At 46.5% G+C, this 18591-nt stretch overlaps 1 protein-coding gene across 1 annotated transcript; it reads left to right on the top strand.

The window, feature by feature from the left end:
• The first annotated feature begins 511 nt into the window (after positions 1-511).
• zgc:110329 (tetraspanin) lies at positions 512-17711 on the top strand. Its single transcript, XM_030371573.1, has 8 exons — positions 512-907; positions 5638-5823; positions 6181-6255; positions 6464-6559; positions 7887-8003; positions 8968-9018; positions 13841-13957; positions 15773-17711. Exons 1-8 carry the CDS (start codon positions 821-823, stop codon positions 16106-16108), a joined length of 1065 nt encoding a protein of 354 aa, XP_030227433.1. The 5' UTR covers positions 512-820; the 3' UTR covers positions 16109-17711.
• Positions 17712-18591: the final 880 nt, after the last annotated feature.

The raw sequence follows: 18591 nt of genomic DNA, 5'->3' as shown, positions 1-18591 counted from the left end.
CTAATGTTTTGTTTTTTAATCGAAAATTGAATAATCATTCACAAAATATGAAATATCACAATGCGTCCTTCACATTGACAAGAAAGTAGGCATAAGTTGAAAGTATAAACCAAATAATGGCCTTCATTGTCAGCACTCCATGCATTGCAGTAGGACCTTATGGATAAACAGCCACAGGCCTATCACCTGCTGACTCATCCAAACGCTTAAAGATGTCCAGCTGTAAACCTATTTGTGAGGGAATACACCTAGCAACCAGGGGTGTTATCCACTGATGCAAGCCCACGCAAGCCCATGTTTTCGTGTGTGTGTGTGTGTGTGTGTGTGTGTGTGTGTGTGTGTGTGTGTGTGTGTGTGTGTGTGTGTGTGTGTGTGTGTGTGTGTGTGTGTGTGTGTGTGTGTGTGTGTGTGTGTGTGTGTGTGTGTGTGTGTGTAATTTCTCAAATCCTCTCCCACTAAATCCGTCAGACGTTGCCAGCCGAACCGCGCGCTGGCCCTTTAAGGATGGAGTCAAAACAAAGCGTGTGTGTGTACGGCGGCGGCGCCGCACGGAAGTGATTGCGTGCGCTACGCACACACACATACACGAATACACACACACATACACGTACACAATCCACACAATAGAATGAGAGGAATAACAACGACGGTGTTCTTTAATAGAATATTTTAAACGGGTGTGTGTGTCTGTGAGTGGGTCGGGGAGCGCACCGCGGGTGTGTGTGTGTGTGTGAGAGTCGGTCGGGGGAGCGCTTCACCGCGGGGGGCCAGCCGTCAGTAGCGTCCACCGCCCGGCGGCCCAGCAGCCTCCGTCTCCGCCATGCCGTCCTACTCGGAGCTCCGGAAGACCAACCGCTTCTACTACTTCATCAAATTCACCCTCAACATCTACTCCATGCTCTTCTCGGTGAGTGATCAGTGATCCCCGATCCCCGGTCCCTCCCAGTCCCTCCCGGTCGGTTCCCCGGGGTTCGGTAGTCTCGGGTCTCCGGCAGGTGATCACCGACCACACCGCCGTTCATCATTCATCTGACGTCGGTGGGGTTTTATCGTGATATCACACATCATCTGACGTGAATACCCCCCTATGATTTAGTGGATTGTGCCGACTGGTTTACATATCGCCGACATATCGCCGACAAAGGGCTGGTATCGGGGTGGATGTGGTGGTGCAGGGCGGAGGATGGGCTGGGAGGATCCTGGTGGAAAGGATTCTCCGCCAACACAAAATGGCTTCATTGTTGCCCGTGGCCCTGAAACGATCGTTATTCACCGTGATATGAATAACGCCTGTACACCAGAGAGGATATGAGGACGGGGAGGTTGTTAGTTCAAACCCCGCCGCTCTCATCCTACGGCCGGAGGGCCTCGTTTGGTTTCACGGTGTCATAAACAAGGATGTGTTTTCACCTACTGTAGGCTCGCTTCTTACTATCGGGGTTGAATAATGAACTGGTGATGAATGACGTGTGTGTGTGTGTGTGTGTGTGTGTTTTTTACCGTGTGTGTTTGTGTGTGTGTGTGTGTGTGTGTGTGTGTGTGTGTGTGTGTGTATGTGTGTGTGTGTTTGTGTGTGTTTGTGTGTGTGTGTGTGTGTGTGTGTGTGTGTGTGTGTGTGTGTGTGTGTGTGTGTGTGTGTGTGTGTGTGTGTGTGTGTGTGTGTGTGTGTGTGTGTGAGGGCGGTCATACAGGGTCTAGACCCGCAGGTCCGTCCAGACCCCAGGAATGCTGATCCAACAGGCCGCCCTCTATGCTGCTGTAGTGTGTTCTGATGATGACAGCGCTGGGGCCCAGTGTCCTGCACTATGGGCTAGTAGTGTGTTATGTTGACCTAGTAGTCTGTTACTATGGGCTAGTAGTGTGTTATTATGGGCTAGTAGTGTGTTATTATGGGCTAGTAGTGTGTTATGTTGACCTAGTAGTGTGTTACTATGGGCTAGTAGTGTGTTATGTTGACCTAGTAGTGTGTTACTATGGGCTAGTAGTGTGTTATTATTGGCTAGTAGTGTGTTATGTTGACCTAGTAGTGTGTTACTATGGGCTAGTAGTGTGTTATGTTGACCTAGTAGTCTGTTACAATGGGCTAGTAGTGTGTTATTATTGGCTAGTAGTGTGTTATTATCGGCTAGTAGTGTGTTATGTTGACCTAGTAGTGTGTTACTATGGGCTAGTAGTGTGTTATGTTGACCTAGTAGTGTGTTACTATGGGCTAGTAGTGTGTTATTATTGGCTAGTAGTGTGTTATGTTGACCTAGTAGTGTGTTACTATGGGCTAGTAGTGTGTTATGTTGACCTAGTAGTCTGTTACAATGGGCTAGTAGTGTGTTATTATTGGCTAGTAGTGTGTTATTATGGGCTAGTAGTGTGTTATGTTGACCTAGTAGTGTGTTACTATGGACTAGTAGTGTGTTATGTTGACCTAGTAGTGTGTTACTATGGGCTAGTAGTGTGTTATGTTGACCTAGTAGTGTGTTACTATGGGCTAGTAGTGTGTTATGTTGACCTAGTAGTGTGTTACTATGGGCTAGTAGTGTGTTATGTTGACCTAGTAGTGTGTTACTATGGGCTAGTAGTGTGTTATGTTGACCTAGTAGTGTGTTACTATGGGCTAGTAGTGTGTTATGTTGACCTAGTAGTGTGCTACTATGGGCTAGTAGTGTGTTACTATGGGCTAGTACTGTGTTATTATGGACTAGTAGTGTGTTACTATGGGCTAGTAGTGTGTTATTATGGGCTAGTAGTGTGTTACTATGGGCTAGTAGTGTGTTATGTTGACCTAGTAGTGTGTTACTATGGGCTAGTAGTGTGTTACTATGGGCTAGTACTGTGTTATGTTGACCTAGTAGTGTGTTACTATGGGCTAGTAGTGTGTTACTATGGGCTAGTACTGTGTTATTATGGGCTAGTAGTGTGTTACTATGGGCTAGTAGTGTGTTATTATGGGCTAGTAGTGTGTTATTATGGGCTAGTAGTGTGTTAGGTTGGGCTAGTAGTGTGTTATTATGGGCTAGTAGTCTGTTACTATGGGCTAGTAGTGTGTTACTATGGGCTAGTCATGTGTTATTATGGGCTAGTAGTGTGTTACTATGGGCTAGTAGTGTGTTACTATGGGCTAGTAGTGTGTTACTATGGGCTAGTAGTGTGTTACTATGGGCTAGTAGTGTGTTATTATGGGCTAGTAGTGTGTATGGGCTAGTAGTGTGTTATTATGGGCTAGTAGTGTGTTACTATGGGCTAGTACTGTGTTACTATGGGCTAGTAGTGTGTTACTATGGGCTAGTAGTGTGTTACTATGGGCTAGTAGTCTGTTATTATGGGCTAGTAGTGTATTATTATGGGCTAGTAGTGTGTTATTATGGGCTAGTAGTGTGTTACTATGGGCTAGTAGTGTGTTACTATGGGCTAGTAGTGTGTTACTATGGGCTAGTACTGTGTTACTATGGGCTAGTAGTGTGTTACTATGGGCTAGTAGTGTGTTACTATGGGCTAGTAGTCTGTTATTATGGACTAGTAGTGTGTTATTATGGGCTAGTACTGTGTTATTATGGGCTAGTACTGTGTTATTATGGGTTGGTTATGTGTAATATAGTGGGTTGTATCTGTTGAGTATTTGTTTATAATGGGTTGACAATAGGGTGGTTTCATAGACAACATCACTCATTATATCATGTTCATATTCAACCACATTTATGCATTCTGTCTCCAAAAAATGGATTACAATGTTGGCGTTGGGGGTAACCATGGGGATAACACCTGCCTATTCATAGTCAGCCAAAAATACACAGTGTTGGAATTCAGGCTGAAACAGCTATTCACTTACACTTTAAGATCCCGTAATTTAAAAGGTACTGCAGCCAAGTTACTGTGTTAAAATATAATAAAATATAACATTTTCATTACAGGTTAATATATTTCCTTTAATTACAGAAACAATTATCTGATTTGCTGTAATAATGGCAGTGTGCCAACGGTTTGGGCTTCCAGATAAAATGTAGGTAGCCTACAGTAAACAAAGCAGCACGCCAGGAGAACTATATAGACATCTTCCTACATTTACACTAAACTACCATGGGCTAGTAGTGTGTTATTATGGGCTAGTAGTGTGTTATTATGGGCTAGTGGTGGGTTAGTTTGGCCTAACTACTAAATAGTGTATTATCATGTATACGTGTCCAACATTTATGCAGAACAACATCATGTCTTCTTCAATTTCCAGATTAACATTTACATTTATGGCGTTTAGCACACGCTTTTATCCAAAGCGACTTACAATTAGTACATTTCTCAGTAGAGGTACAGTAAGGATGACCATAGAACCAAGTGCCAAGCCCTAACAATCGCTAGGTTAACCCATTCCCCGTATACAACAAAGCTAGCTCGGAGAAGATGCTACATAATGCTAAGTAGCATTGTGTAGCAGATCCATCCAGATCCTCCCAGATCCATTCCGAGGAGGATAGGCCTCCGGTCCGGACCCAGGATCAGTCCACCGTCGGGGTTCAATGCGACGCGAGTCCTGCAGTCCTCCAGTCAGTGATGTAGTTGTAGTTTTCAGTCTTTTCCCGCCACCGCCACTGCAGTAAGGAAAAGCGCTTCCATCAGGCCTGGGAGGAGAGCCAGGGAAGCGCGCTGGGAGGTTTTACGGCGGGCTGTTTGGAGGCTGACGATGCCCGATGCTGCTCAGCAGAGTGCCTCGTCTGCTAATGAGTAAATCAATGGCGGGTACGTCTGTGTTGGTTTCCTCGCCGCTGCTCGCTTGCCCCAGAGAGCTAGGGAACGGGGCTCACGCCACACGCCCTCTGATTGGTCTCCCGCTCTCTGAAAACGGTCCGTAGCTCTGTCTGAAGTAGCGCCTAACTCAATCCCATTCAAGGTAGTGCTGTCTACTGCCTGGTTCCAGGGCAAAACCCATGTGATGCTAGGCTATACCATATCATACCGTGCTAAGCTATGCTACTCTATGCTACACTATGCTATGCTATTATGCTACAGTATGCTGTACTACGTTACACCTTGCTGATGAATACTAAATACTTGGCGACGCAGCAACAAGGGCTGTGATTGGTCCACTTACTAAAACCCGACGCAGAACCATAAAGGTTCACGACTGCGTTGAAGCGTCGGCGTGGACGCTGCGTTGCGTGAACGTGGAACCGTAATCAGCCCTTTAGGAACTGTGATGAAGACGGTTTGAGTGACAGCTGTGTGAGAACACGGGCCCTTCATTCAGGGCTTAGCTGCACGAGTGAGACGTCTCAGAGAGCAGACGTGTGAGAGCAACACACTGCAGGCCTGGGGCCTGTAATGACACCTCCAGGGGCCCGGAGAGGGGGCCCCAGGGACCCCTCATCATGATGAAGATGACTCACCTGATACCGCAGTCTGAACATTAACTCTCTCTGTCTGTCTGTCTCTCCTGCTCTGTGCCCGTCTCTCTGTCTGTCTGTGTCTGTCTGTCTGTGTCTGTCTGTCTGTCTGTCTCTCTCTCTCTCTCTCTCTCTCTCTCTCTCTCTCTCTCTCTCTCTCTCTCTCTCTCTCTCTCTCTCTCTCTCTCTCTCTCTCTCTCTCTCTCTCTCTCTCTCTCTCTCTCTCTCTCTCTCTCTCCCCCCCTCTCCCTCCCCCCTCTCGCCCCTCCAGCTGATGGGGCTCTGTGTGCTGTGTGTGGGGGTGTACGCGGAGGTGGAGCGCCAGAAGAACCGCACCCTGGAGGGGGTGTTCCTGGCCCCGGCCGTGGTGCTCATCCTGCTGGGGCTGGTGATGTTCACCGTGTCGCTGGTGGGCATGGTGGGCTCGCTGAGGGACAACAAGACCCTGCTGCACATGGTGGGTGCACTGTGTGTGTGTGTGTGTGTGTGTGTGTGTGTGTGTGTGTGTGTGTGTGTGCGCGCGTGTGTGTGTGTGTTGGCTTGATTACCAGGACCGGTGTTGTCTTTTTAATAGTAATATAGCTCTTGATAATAAGACATATACTATTAGGTACTACTGTTAGGATATGATCTCAATATATTTTTTTCATAACAATGTTGATGCTATTGTTGAGGGAAAGGAGATAATTCTATCCCTTAATTTTTCTCTATTCCACCTTTTCTCTCTCTCTGTCTGTCTGTCTGTCTGTCTGTCTGTCTGTCTGTCTGTCTGTCTGTCTGTCCCTCCCTATGTCTCTCGCCCCTCTCTCTCCAGTTCCTGTGTGTTCTGTGTGTGCTGCTGCTCCTTCAGGCCGTGGCTCTCATCACCGCACTCATCTTCGAGAAGAAGGTACGTGACTTTTGACCCCAGCACCACGTACACATGCATAAACAATAAAAAAGCCTCCCAAAACGTTTATTTTATTCTTCTCTCCCCCTCTCTCTCTCTCTCTCTCTCTCTCTCTCTCTCTCTCTCTCTCTCTCTCTCTCTCTCTCTCTCTCCCCTCCCCCCCCCTCTCTCTCTCTCTCTCTCTCCCCTGTGTCTCTCTCCCCTGCAGACCTCGGCTCTGTTCCAGAAGAGCATCCGAGAGGGGATCAAGCACTACTACGACGACCTGGACTTCAAGAACATCCTGGACTTTGTGCAGCAGAAGGTGAGGTCCCGGGGGTCTAGAGGGTCTAGACGAGGGTCTAGAGGGTCCAGCCGGTCCAGAGAGACCGCGTCCGGACAGCCCCCCTCAGTCCTACCAGGGGTCCCGGCCCCATGGAGGCCTGAAGGCCCCCCACGGTCTCGTGGGCCGGAGTGTTCCCTCCCTGATCTCCTCTCTCTACATGGTCCTCTGCTCCTCATCAGTGGCTACACATCATCCTAATACGGTCAAAGGAAGTCAGACTTTATTTTTATGCGCCACAGTAATGCCGCGTTTCCACTGCAGGGTGCGGTAAGGTTCGGTTCGCCTCAGTCCGGGAGGGAGGGGGCGGTATAGCCCAGCTCAGGTCCGAGGTCGCGTTTCCACCGCCGACAGTACCCTTTAAGGTAGGCCGGAAGTCGATCGCATCGTAAACAACGACTTCCTCCCCAAGAATGCAGAGGAACGTCTCCACCTCCTTGTTCGCCCAAGCAAGCGTTTTACGCGACATGTTCATTGTAAAGACTAATACCTCGAGGCTACGGTTTGTTTGCTTTTATCCCCACGTCGCCCGGAAGTGACGGTTCTGTCGACCAATCAACGGAGGGGTTGTGCAGCCCGAATTTTCCGGCCCCCTTTCAGGCGTCTCAGTACCCCAACGGAGGAGTACTGAAGACGAGGTCAAAACGAGTACGGCTCAGTCCGGGTCACGCCCACTTTTGGCGGTGGAAACGCAATCCGTACCGCACCTTGGCGAACCAAACCGTAACGCACACTGCAGTGGAAACGCGCCATAAAAGTCTCTTTAAAGTCACACTGTGTTCGATTGAGCCCCTCTGAGTCACTGGGGGGGGGGGGGGGGGGGGGGGGGTTATAGAGAGGAGTCCATTCTGTCCAGGAAATTGTGTCTTTGTTGAGGATTTTAACTTGGAGAGGGGCTTATTGGTCAAAGCCTGACAGGAGCCCAGAGTAGCACCCCAACAGTTTGTTAATTGGACTCTTTAAATCCCCTTTATTTCCCCGTCTAGTGACACTCGTAGGAGTGCCCCCCAAAGTTTGTGTGGCCGGACACTCCGCTGGGTGACGTCATTGCAGGGTAGAAATTTGAAATGGATTGGAACTGCTAATCAACCTCGGTGATCAAGCAGGGGCAATTTAATTGAACCTGTAAATGTAACCAGTAAATTGAATTTGTTAATTGAACCAGTTAATTGAATATGTTCATTTAACCACTTAATTGAATGTGTTAATTAATATTGTTAATTTCGGCAGTTAATTGAATCAGTTAATTGTTCCTGTTAATTGACCCTGTTAATTGATCGGGTTAATTGAGGTCGTTAACGCTCCCCAGTTCTCGTGCTGCGGCGGGGACGAGTATAAGGACTGGAGCGTGAACCAGTACCACTTCTGCAACGGCACCGGTCCGCTGGCCTGTGGCGTGCCGTACACGTGCTGCCTGCAGCGCGAGGTGAGTCCCCATGGCAACGGGGAGACCTGCTCACAGTCTCTAATGCGTCGTTGTCATCGTCGTCATCGTCATCATCATCATCATCATCATCATCATCATCATCATCATCATCATCATCATCATCATCATCATCCTCCTCCTCCTCCTCCTCCTCCTCCTCCTCCTCCTCCTCCTCCTCCTCCTCCTCCTCCTCCTCCTCCTCCTCCTCCTCCTCCTCCTCCTCCTCCTCCTCCTCATCTAGAGAGGCAGGGCAGAGATCCAGATCTGGACAGACAGCTTTTAGACGGAGGGAGAGTAGTCGAGGTTTCACCTGGAGATTGATCAACGTGTGGCCAATGGATACGCTATGTTTTAGTACAATATTACTTTTTATTGACTTATTTGATCTACGTTTAGTGTTTGTCCATGTTGAAGTTTGTCAATGGTACCGTCTGTTGACTGATCTGTCTGTCTGTCTGTCTGTCTATCCATGTCGATCTAGGGAAACGTCACATTTATAATCAGGAGACAAACGACACAAACCAGTAGTATAGTCAGACGGTTAGCCCTGTTGAGCTTCATGAAATCACTTTGTACCCCCCCCCCCCACACCCCCTCTTTAGAGCAGATGTGCCTCATGGCTCACTGAGCCCTGATACCTGAACCACTGGAGCCAGACAGACCCTAATGGGTTCTGCTGGACAATCTTAGACACACTCTCTCTGACTCACACACACACACAAACGTACACATGCACATGCACATATACACACACACACGCACACACTGTGTGTGACCCCCGTATATATATATATATATATATATATATATATATATATATATATATATAGCTAGATAGATCTCTTCACTCCTGGCAAGCGAGTTCACACTCTGCAGACCAGAGATTAGTGTGTGTGTGTGTGTGTGTGTCTGCCGTGTGTTTGTGTTAATGAGTTTAAATGATGTTGAGCTCTTTTCGCTGCAGGTTGGAGAAGTGGTCAACACATTCTGTGGCTACAAGACCCTTACTCAACAGGTGAGCTTCAACTCTGTTTTATCTCTTTGTTTTAAATCTGTTTTAACTTTGTTTTTACTCTATCAACGCTGTTTTTTGATCTGCTCATGTCCTCATTTGAAAATGTTGCATTCATTAAGGGTAGATGGGGTTAAATCTACAGGGACTTGACCATGAATACCACAGCTTTGTTCACAACGACTCTTGAGTCTATATATATATATCAACCCCACCTTGGTCTCTAGATTAGATGTGGGAGTATGGGCTGTTTTGCACTCAACATCGACCACAAAGCCAGTCTGCTGCATCTTAAACAATTGCAAAGTTTCTTCATTGGTGGCATGTAAAACCACTTTCATCCACACCTGCGCTGTCTTCAGCGTTGTTCAAATAGGAGCCTGCTTCTGAAGGTGAAGCAGCCGAAAGTCTCCCTCTACTCTTCCGTCTCCTCTCCTCAGTTCATCTTATTCCCTGTTGTCCTTCAAATGACATCTCCTTATGGTGCGTTCGAGTATTCTCTGCGAACCGACTCGGATCTCGGATCTGATGCCACGCCCACACTTCAAGCGTTTTATTATTTCGCTCGGTCGTTGGAGGAAAACATGGACGCCACCCGGAAAGCTGTTGTCGCGGTAGCATTGGCAGAGGACCAGGCGATCCAATATAAGTAGGCTATAGGCCAGGGGTGGGGAACCTTTTTCACATCAAGGGCCATTTCAATTTTTCCAAAGTCCTCAGAGGGCCATACCATTATGAACACATAACTAAAGATGAAAAAAAATACAAAAAAAGTCTATAACTGCTGTGTTACTAAGCCTCATGTTTGCTGCATTTCTAGACTCACCTAATGTGATGGCTGGAACTGTTTTTCTCTAGCAAGGCGTCTGAGGTCAGCTGGCAGTGATGAGGATGCTACTCCAGGGATGGGCAACTTTCATGATAAAGAGGGCCACATTGTTTATCATAACCATCGGAGGGCCACATGACTGCACACTTCAACTATACGTGAGCTGAGAGAAGCTACATCATTTTGAATTTGGTAGATGATTTCCTGTATTCTGGTTCATTTTGGCGATGGCCACTGCCTAAAAAATCGTCCAGAATCATAACCTATGTACGGTTAATTGAACCAACATACATTAATTTCATGTTTTCCATGCTCAAACAGCCACATGAATGGTCAGTATTTGTATCAGTGCAAAGGGCTCACATACATCATCATTCAATGAAGTCAAAAAACTGAAAAACAGTGGCCCAACATTAAGTGCAACAACTCAATGAACTCAAACCCAACAAGCAGTTGTAGTAGTTGTAGTGGCGACTTAAGTGGATATCTTTAATGACTGATATCGCTTCTAAGCAAACTAGACGCATGGGTTTGCCTTTGAATTCTATGAATTCTTCTCATCTTTCTTGAACGAGTTTTCTGTAACTCGATCAATTATTATTCTTATTATTATAATTTTTTTTTTTTTTTTTTTTTATAATTATGTGCAGGCTGAGTGGGCATGCGGGCCGCGGGCCGCCAGTTCCCCATCCCTGCGATAGGCCATAGTCAAGTCAAGTCAAGTCTATTTATATAGCACATTTAAAACAACAGTAGTTGACCAAAGTGCTGTACACAAATACAATATATTTGTGTACATAGGCAGAGATACGGACGCAGTAAGGTATTGCAGTAATACGAGTGATTGAAATTACCATTTAAACCACCAAAGTGGTCCAAGCACAATGAAAACAGTTCATACTTCAAGTCACAATGGGCGCAGCCCAGGGGTGGACTGGCCATCTGGCATACCGGGCATCGTCCCGGTGGGCCGTTGACCCAATGTGGGCCGGTCCGGTCCGCTATGTTTTCTTTTTTCCTCTCTCTCTAAATTCCCTCCAATTGGGCCGGCCAATGGGCTACAGAGAGCTAGCAGTGTGTTGCTAGCATCGACGCATATTATTGGTCTATGTTTGTCATTGTCAATCAATCATGGGCTGACAGGCTCAGAGAGCCCTGACAGTGCTGTCAATCACAACACATACCAGGGTGGGCGGGACCTCATGGCATGGGCCAGAGTCGCGGGAGCCGGTACGGAGCTGAAAACGCCCGGGTTAAATGTTAAATGTTCAAAATTGACAGACCTATTTGGTGCCGGGGTCCACACCCCAGCAGGTGCTGCTGCGCCAGGAGACGAGCGAGTGGAGGCATATATGCTAAGTAACGTTAGCCTGGGGCTAGCTAGGCTACATTTTGAGACATGTCCAAAACAAAGTAGAAAACGTTTTTACATTGAATGTGATGTGACCTAATTAACTGCATACTTGTGACAACATATTAGCCCAGAGTTGAAGGGCTGTGACTGTTGGTAGGTGTGGTTGATTTTGTTTAAATAGGCCGAATTGTGATATTATGGGTTATTATTGTTCAGATGATTTGGCTTAGCTAGCTAACAGCTGCTAACGTTAGCAGTCTCTTGTTGCCATAGCAAGAGTAAACATTGACATGGACTAATGAGCTGTAAATAGAGATGCAGAATCAAGCTGTATTGTAAATACAGATGTGACACTTTGAATTTTAGCACAAAATACAAGTAAACCTATTGGAAATAATTAGTTTAATTTGCAATATTTGCCATTGAATTTATTGTAATCTTTCAATTCATTTATTGTTTACTGAGGTGATGACTATTTCGAGAGGAATGCAATATGTGTATGTTTAAAGGTTTATGTGAAGAAACATACTATATGTGTGATAAAATTACAATTGGTTATTCATAAATGTCTCTTTATATTCTCTGCTACCATCATCTCCTGTCAAACAGGTTTTCCTCACCTGCTAAAAGTTATTCTATGATGAGAGAGAGAGAGAGAGAGAGAGAGAGAGAGAGAGAGAGAGAGAGAGAGAGAGAGAGAGAGAGAGAGAGAGAGAGAGAGAGAGAGAGAGAGAGAGAGCTTCTCTTGACTTTGTGAGTTTATTATGCAACTTGTTTTGCCTCAGATTGAAACAAAAGGTTTGATTATGATTATTTCCTGGTTGAAGATTTTCACATTGATTTTAATTTCAAACATTTGCATATCATTTAAGTTAAATTAATAGTTATGCAGGTAGGCCGAATTACAGGTCTGAATAGATATGCATTCTCATATACATGTCTGTGCACATGTATACATACAGTAGATGTGCACATACACGTGTATGAGAAGTATATGAGAAAAAAATTAAATTCTCTATTTATGGTTTCATAATGACTGAGTCACCGTTAAAACAAATTGATTTCAGCTCTAATGCTGTTACTGTCTGTAATATGTTTCTATTTAGATTATTTGTCAGGAGAATTTGTTATTATTGTCCGAGTCTGGTTTTAACTAATGCTGGGTTACGATTTTCACAGTCGAAGACTAATAACTGCAAGAGAGGATTTAGCGTTGGATCATGTGTGATATTTAACAAGGGTTTTGTGCAGCAACAACAGGATGTCTGTTAACTTCCTGTTCGGGTTTCACACCTTTCTTGTCAGCAGCACAAGAAACACAAACTTGAAAAACAAAAAACTGTACTATTATTCGGATATACAGGGTTCTTCCCGTTCGTCTCGTCCCACCCCTAGTGCTAATAATGTAGTGGGCTGGTCTGGAGAGAAAATGCCAGGGCTGAATTTTTCTCCCAGTCCACCCCTGGCGCGGCCATCTTCAATTCTGTCTCGGAATTTCGCTCGGTCACCACTGAGTTCAACCGAGATGGCGAGATTGCCGTCCGAGGAAAAGGTGCGTGTTTGTGCGTGTCGGACTCGCTAGGCAACGTCCTTGGACCTCCGAGACGGATGGATATTAAAACGCACCATTAGTCCAGGAGATGCAGACGTAGGCCGTGTCGCCACCACACACTGGTGGCATGTAAAACCACTTTCATCCACACCTGCGCTGTCTTCAGCGTTGTTCAAACCTCGTCCCTCCTCAGTTGGTCCCACATGAGAAGCTCTGCAGTTTGTCTCTGGTTATGGTGAGGAGAACACATCAGAAGCTCTGCTGTTTGTCTCTGGTTATGATGAGGAGAACACATGAGAAGCTCTGCAGTTTGTCTCTGGTTATGATGAGGAGAACACATGAGAAGCTCTGCTGTTTGTCTCTGGTTATGGTGAGGAGAACACATCAGAAGCTCTGCAGTTTGTCTCTGGTTATGATGAGGAGAACACATCAGAAGCTCTGCTGTTTGTCTCTGGTTAAGGTGAGGAGAACACATCAGAAGCTCTGCAGTTTGTCTCTGGTTATGATGAGGAGAACACATGAGAAGCTCTGCAGTTTGTCTCTGGTTATGATGAGGAGAACACATGAGAAGCTCTGCAGTTTGTCTCTGGTTATGATGAGAACACATGAGAAGCTCTGCTGTTTGTCTCTGGTTATCATGAGGAGAACACATGGGAAGCTCTGCAGTTTGTCTCTGGTTATGATGAGGAGAACACATCAGAAGCTCTGCAGTTTGGCAAACAGAGGATGAGAGTTTTAGCATTGAGCTGGCGTAGTTTGGACACGGCCGTAGAGAGACTTCATCTGAAGCAGCAGCAGCAGCTGTCTGTTTGAAACCTCGCTCGTCTGGGCTGTCTGACCCCCATCAGAGAGAGGGCGTGGTGCCGGGGTCAGACCCAGAACCTTCTCTCTCTGATGGGGGTCGCAGACCTCGCCTCACACGGGAAGCCGCTGTAGTTTGGAGATCGCTTTATGTGGACCAGGCTGATGGCTGTTTCACTGGGTTCTTCTAAGAAGTGTGTGTGTGTGTGTGTGTGTGTGTGTGTGTGTGTGTGTGTGTGTGTGTGTGTGTGTGTGTGTGTGTGTGTGTGTGTGTGTGTGTGTGTTCCAGCGCGAGGCGTTGCACGAGCTGATACACGTGCGCGGCTGTATCCACGCCGTCAACCTCTGGATGAGCGACAACATCGGGATGACGGTGGCCTTGTGCTGCGCCATCGGCCTGCCCCAGGTAACACTCTCTCACTAACTCACTCTCTCACTACTCAGTCTCACCCTCTCACTACTCAGCCCCAGGTAACACTCTCCCTCACTCACTAACTCACTCTCTCACTACTCAGCCCCAGGTAACACTCTCTCACTATCTCACTCTCTCACTACTCAGTCTCACCCTCTCACTACTCAGTCCCAGGTAACATCACTCTCACTCTCTCACTACTACGCCCCGGGTAACAATCACTCTCTCACTTCTCAGTCTCACTCTTTCACTACACTGTCTCACTCTCTCACTACTAAGCCCCTGGTAACACTCACTCTCTCACTATATCACTCTCACTACTCAGCCCCATGTAACAATCACTCTCTCACTTCTCAGTCTCACTCTTTCACTACACTGTCTCACTCTCTCACCACTCAGCCCTAGGTACCCCTCACTCTATCACTCTCTCTCTACCTAGACTCACTCTCTCACAGCTCAGCCTCACTCGTTGTCTTAACTGGCTCCAACCGGTTCATTCAGGATACAGCTGGTCATAGCTGGCTGGTAGTTATAGTAGTTGGCAGACAAAATGTCTCTGTTCACTAGACAGGATGAGGTGTTGAACCTCTTTGATCAGGTGTGTTATTAAAGAGAAAGCCTGGGATGCCCCTGGATATTTAAACCTGTTGAACTCTCAGATTCCGGGGTATTTCTATGAGGCGTATTTGCATTTTGATTGCCTCTTCAAAGCAACATCCTATCTTCCAGATCATCAGTATAATAATATACAGTAGGGCAGGAAGAACTGGAAGCCTTCTGCTTTGTTATCTGGTGAATGATCCGATATAATTGATGTGCTTCCTGTTACGTTCTTAAGACAAAAATAATGGGTGGGCCCGCCATTTTATCAACAATGACATTATTTAACAAAACCTAAGTTTGAAGTGATATTAACCAAACATAATGTCAGTTTGAAGTGATATTAACCAAATGTCAGTTTGAAGTGATATCGGTCAATCACTTAAAGGTCCCATGACATGCCACCGGGTGTGAGTGAGATTAGCCTTACAACCCGTTTTGAAAATCTGCCCCTTATAACATCACAAGTGGGCGTGTCCACCTAGATGTGTGCTGGCTAGATCAGTCTACCAGCCTACCCAGTGGACTGTAGCAAACATTGCTCATCTCTCCGTCACACATTTAGGTGGACACGCCCACTTGTGATGTCATGAGGGGCAGATTTTCTAAACAGAGTGAAGGAGTGACAGAGTGAAGGAGTGACAGAGTGAAGGAGTGACAGAGTGAAGGAGTGACAGAGTGAAGGAGTGACATATGGCCGCTGTGGCAGCAGAGTTGTTCTGTAGATGAATTCTCTCTTCGCTCCACTGAGCTCTGGATGAACCATCTCGTCCTGACTGCTCTAAACAACACATTATCTGGAGATGTTGGCCCTGATCAGACCATCTATCTGCCCCAAAAAACACAATAATTACCTCGGCAGAGAAACTGTAGAACTGCAGTCTGTCCATACGCACACATACACACACACACACACGTGCACTCAACGTACATATACAAATGTACAAACACGCACGCATGTGAACTCAACGTGCATAGACAAAAATGTACAAACACACACACGCATGCATAAATACACAAGCCTTCGCACACAATTGCACACATACACACAGACACACACACACACACACACACACACACACACACAATCACACACACATATGTACAAAAACACACACCCACACCAACGTATAGACAGACAAGTCTACACACACATGTGCTCACACACACTCACTCTCCTGTACATCCTCTCCCCTCTGCCCCTCCCAGCTGCTGGGCATCATGCTGAGCTGTGCCTTCTGGAACCTTCTGGTGGACATGAGCGAGTCCACCGACATGGTGGACTTCCGGCTGCTGAAGAAGTCGTTCCAGTACAGCGAGCTGGACCTGGCGGGCGCCGGCTGGTGCATGTGTCTTCCCCGGGACGGGGGCTACCTGCCGGTCCCGGCCAGCGAGCCCGAGCTGGACCCCATCGACCTCCACCTGCAGAAGCTGAAGAAGCAGCCCCCCCGCACCCACTCGCAGCTCCGCGAGCTGCAGGAGTCGCTGTCGGCCACGGGTCTGGACGAGGTGGACGCCGGGCGCAAGATCAAGAGGGAACACTGAGACGCAGGGGGGGTCCTTCGGGCGTCGCCGCGTCTCCACGTCTCCGCTGTTCCTCGTAGCGCTTCGGGTTTTGTTTCGAGGTTTGGTTTTGGTTCGGTTCTTCCGTTGGATCGGTTTGTTAATTTTTGGTTTGGTTGTTGTACAGTTGTTGGTTTGTCTTGTCGGAAGTCTTGTTGCACTACTTAAAAAGATGAAGCTATCTATCGAAGAATCGGGGGGGGTTTCGGTTGTTCGGAAGGAATTTGACGCGACTTAGCACTTTTTTCGGTTAATTCAGTTGCTTTATGGCAAAATGTGAAAATCAAACGCAGCTGTTAGGTTTTTGGAAACCCAAATAATTTATTGCCTCAAGTTTATCGACGGTTAGAAATTAAAATTATATTCTGCGATATCGGTTGTATCAGTACGGTTTGTTGAAGTACCGCCAACTAGTGGCAGACCAGGGGATACCGGACAGGCATGGTGCACTACTGTAACCAGGGCTTTAAATTTACATTTGAATGTTTGCTTCTGGAATGTTCCACTCCAGAGAACCGTTTAAAAGCAGTTCAGTTACTGCGAGGACTTAAGCTCTTATCCTACGTATTATCACTGGAGCTTTGTTTTTATTTGAAACAAACTCTAGCTGTGCGATTTAGCAACTCAAGTACTTTAAAGTAAAATTTATATCCAAGTCCTTCAAAAAAAGATGATTGGGTGTTTTTTTCCATCTCAGAGTGAACTGCCTCGGAGCTCACCGGAACCATCAATACTAATCTGCCGTGGTGCTGAGCTCGCTGTATTTAACTTTATTTAAACATCGGGTTTCTCTTCTGGCGATCGGAAAAAGAACCAATGAGACATTCCTGTTCATGTTGAGTTATTCTATACATATTTCAGGTATCAACCGTTTGTTTTTTACATAAATGTTTTGTGCAATTTTTAATCGTATAATGAAGTTTAATTCACCATTTCACCTTTTTGATCAGCTCTTTTTTTTTTATGTAATATTTTACTAGTGTTACCAGTTTCTGGTGAAACGATGTCATTTCGTACTTTGAAGAACAGAAACAGATTCAACCTTTTAGACGCTTTTCTCTCTTGATTTCCGTGTTCTAGGTGGTGTTTAATCCAAGCCGAGCGCTCAGAGTGCTGCTGCTTACCTCAGGCCGTTTCCCACGGCCCCGTGTCCCCCAACACTATTCAAACAAACAAGCTTCTGATAAGGGTCCCAATGTCGGACCAGTATGAAGGGGCCACACATCTTGCGTGCTGCATCTGTGACGGATTTAGTATGTACGTTTTTTTATGATTTTTTTATTTGTGCAATGGGTTAATATTGTAAGATTGACAGCTGTGGAGTAAAGACAGGAATGCATGTTTTGTAACGTATGACGACTTATTAACAAACCGCTGTACAGTTGTGATGGGTTATTTTTAAGGGGTTCTCAGTCCATTGTATATTTTTAATGACTCTTTTCGTTGGTCCGCGTGTCTAAAGTCCAGCTGAAGTAAGGTTCAGGCGTTCTTTATCGGGTGGGTCTCATGTGCTGAGCGGCCCTCATGCCTTGTGTCTACACTGCTGGTCTTGTCAATAAAACAGAATTTGTCTACTGAAACTGAAGCTCGCGTGTTGCTGTTTTCTGTAGAGTGGTGCCGATCCGATACCATCACGTGACTAGCTCATTTACTACTCAGGAACAGAACATCACAAACAAGTGCAGTGTTATTCTGCGTTCGTTAAGGGTGGAAGAGGTGGAAAGTCTGAATTGGTATCGCGTCATCGCCGACCTACGTGTGCTCGAGCTAATACGTCGGAAAAACGTGGATGATTGTTGCTGCCGCTGGGATAGTGCTGCGTTATATCCATCCGTCTCGTAGGTCCGAGGACGTTGCCTAGCGACACGCACAAACACGCCCATTTTCCTCTGCCGGCAAACTCGCCATCTCGGTTGAACTCAGTGTTGACCGAGCAAAATTCCGAGACAGAATTCAAGATGGCTGCGCCCAGTGTGACTTGAAGTATGAACTGTTTTCATTGTGCTTGGACCGCTTTGGTGGTTTAAATGGCAATTTCAATCACTCGTATTACTGCAATACCTTACTGCGTCCGTATCTCTGCCTATGGCCTATAGCCTACTTATTTTGGAGCGCCTGGTACTCTGCCAATGCTACCGCGACAACAGCTTTCCGGGTGGCGTCCATGTTTTCCTCCAACGACCGAGCGAAATAATAAAACGCTTGATGTGTGGGCGTGGCATCAGATCCGAGATCCGAGTCGGTTCGCAAGAGAATACTCAAATGCAGCATTAGACCTGGGGGGGAGGGTGGAGTAGTATCAGATATATCCGGTCAACTCTAGTCCCACCTACTAGCAAAACACAATTTCCGATCTCTGCCTCAGGTGAGTTCGATTGCCGTACCCGGAGCGTGAAGAAGAACAACAAGAGGAAGGAGGAATCGATTTCTTTGGGGGGATGAATTTGTTTATGAGGTGACACCGT

Source organism: Gadus morhua, chromosome 11 (assembly GCF_902167405.1).
Source record: "Gadus morhua chromosome 11, gadMor3.0, whole genome shotgun sequence".
Lineage (NCBI taxonomy): Eukaryota > Metazoa > Chordata > Actinopteri > Gadiformes > Gadidae > Gadus > Gadus morhua.
Note: the sequence above shows the minus strand (reverse complement) of the source record. Positions and strands in the feature narration are given on the sequence as shown.

Coding starts and splice junctions, on each gene's coding strand:
- zgc:110329 (XM_030371573.1), top strand. CDS start 821: ATGCCGTCCTACTCGGAGCTCCGGAAGACCAACCGCTTCTACTACTTC. Junction 5,824..6,180: donor ACAAGACCCTGCTGCACATG/GTGGGTGCACTG, acceptor CTCTCTCTCCAG/TTCCTGTGTGTTCTGTGTGT. Junction 8,004..8,967: donor CGTGCTGCCTGCAGCGCGAG/GTGAGTCCCCAT, acceptor TTTTCGCTGCAG/GTTGGAGAAGTGGTCAACAC.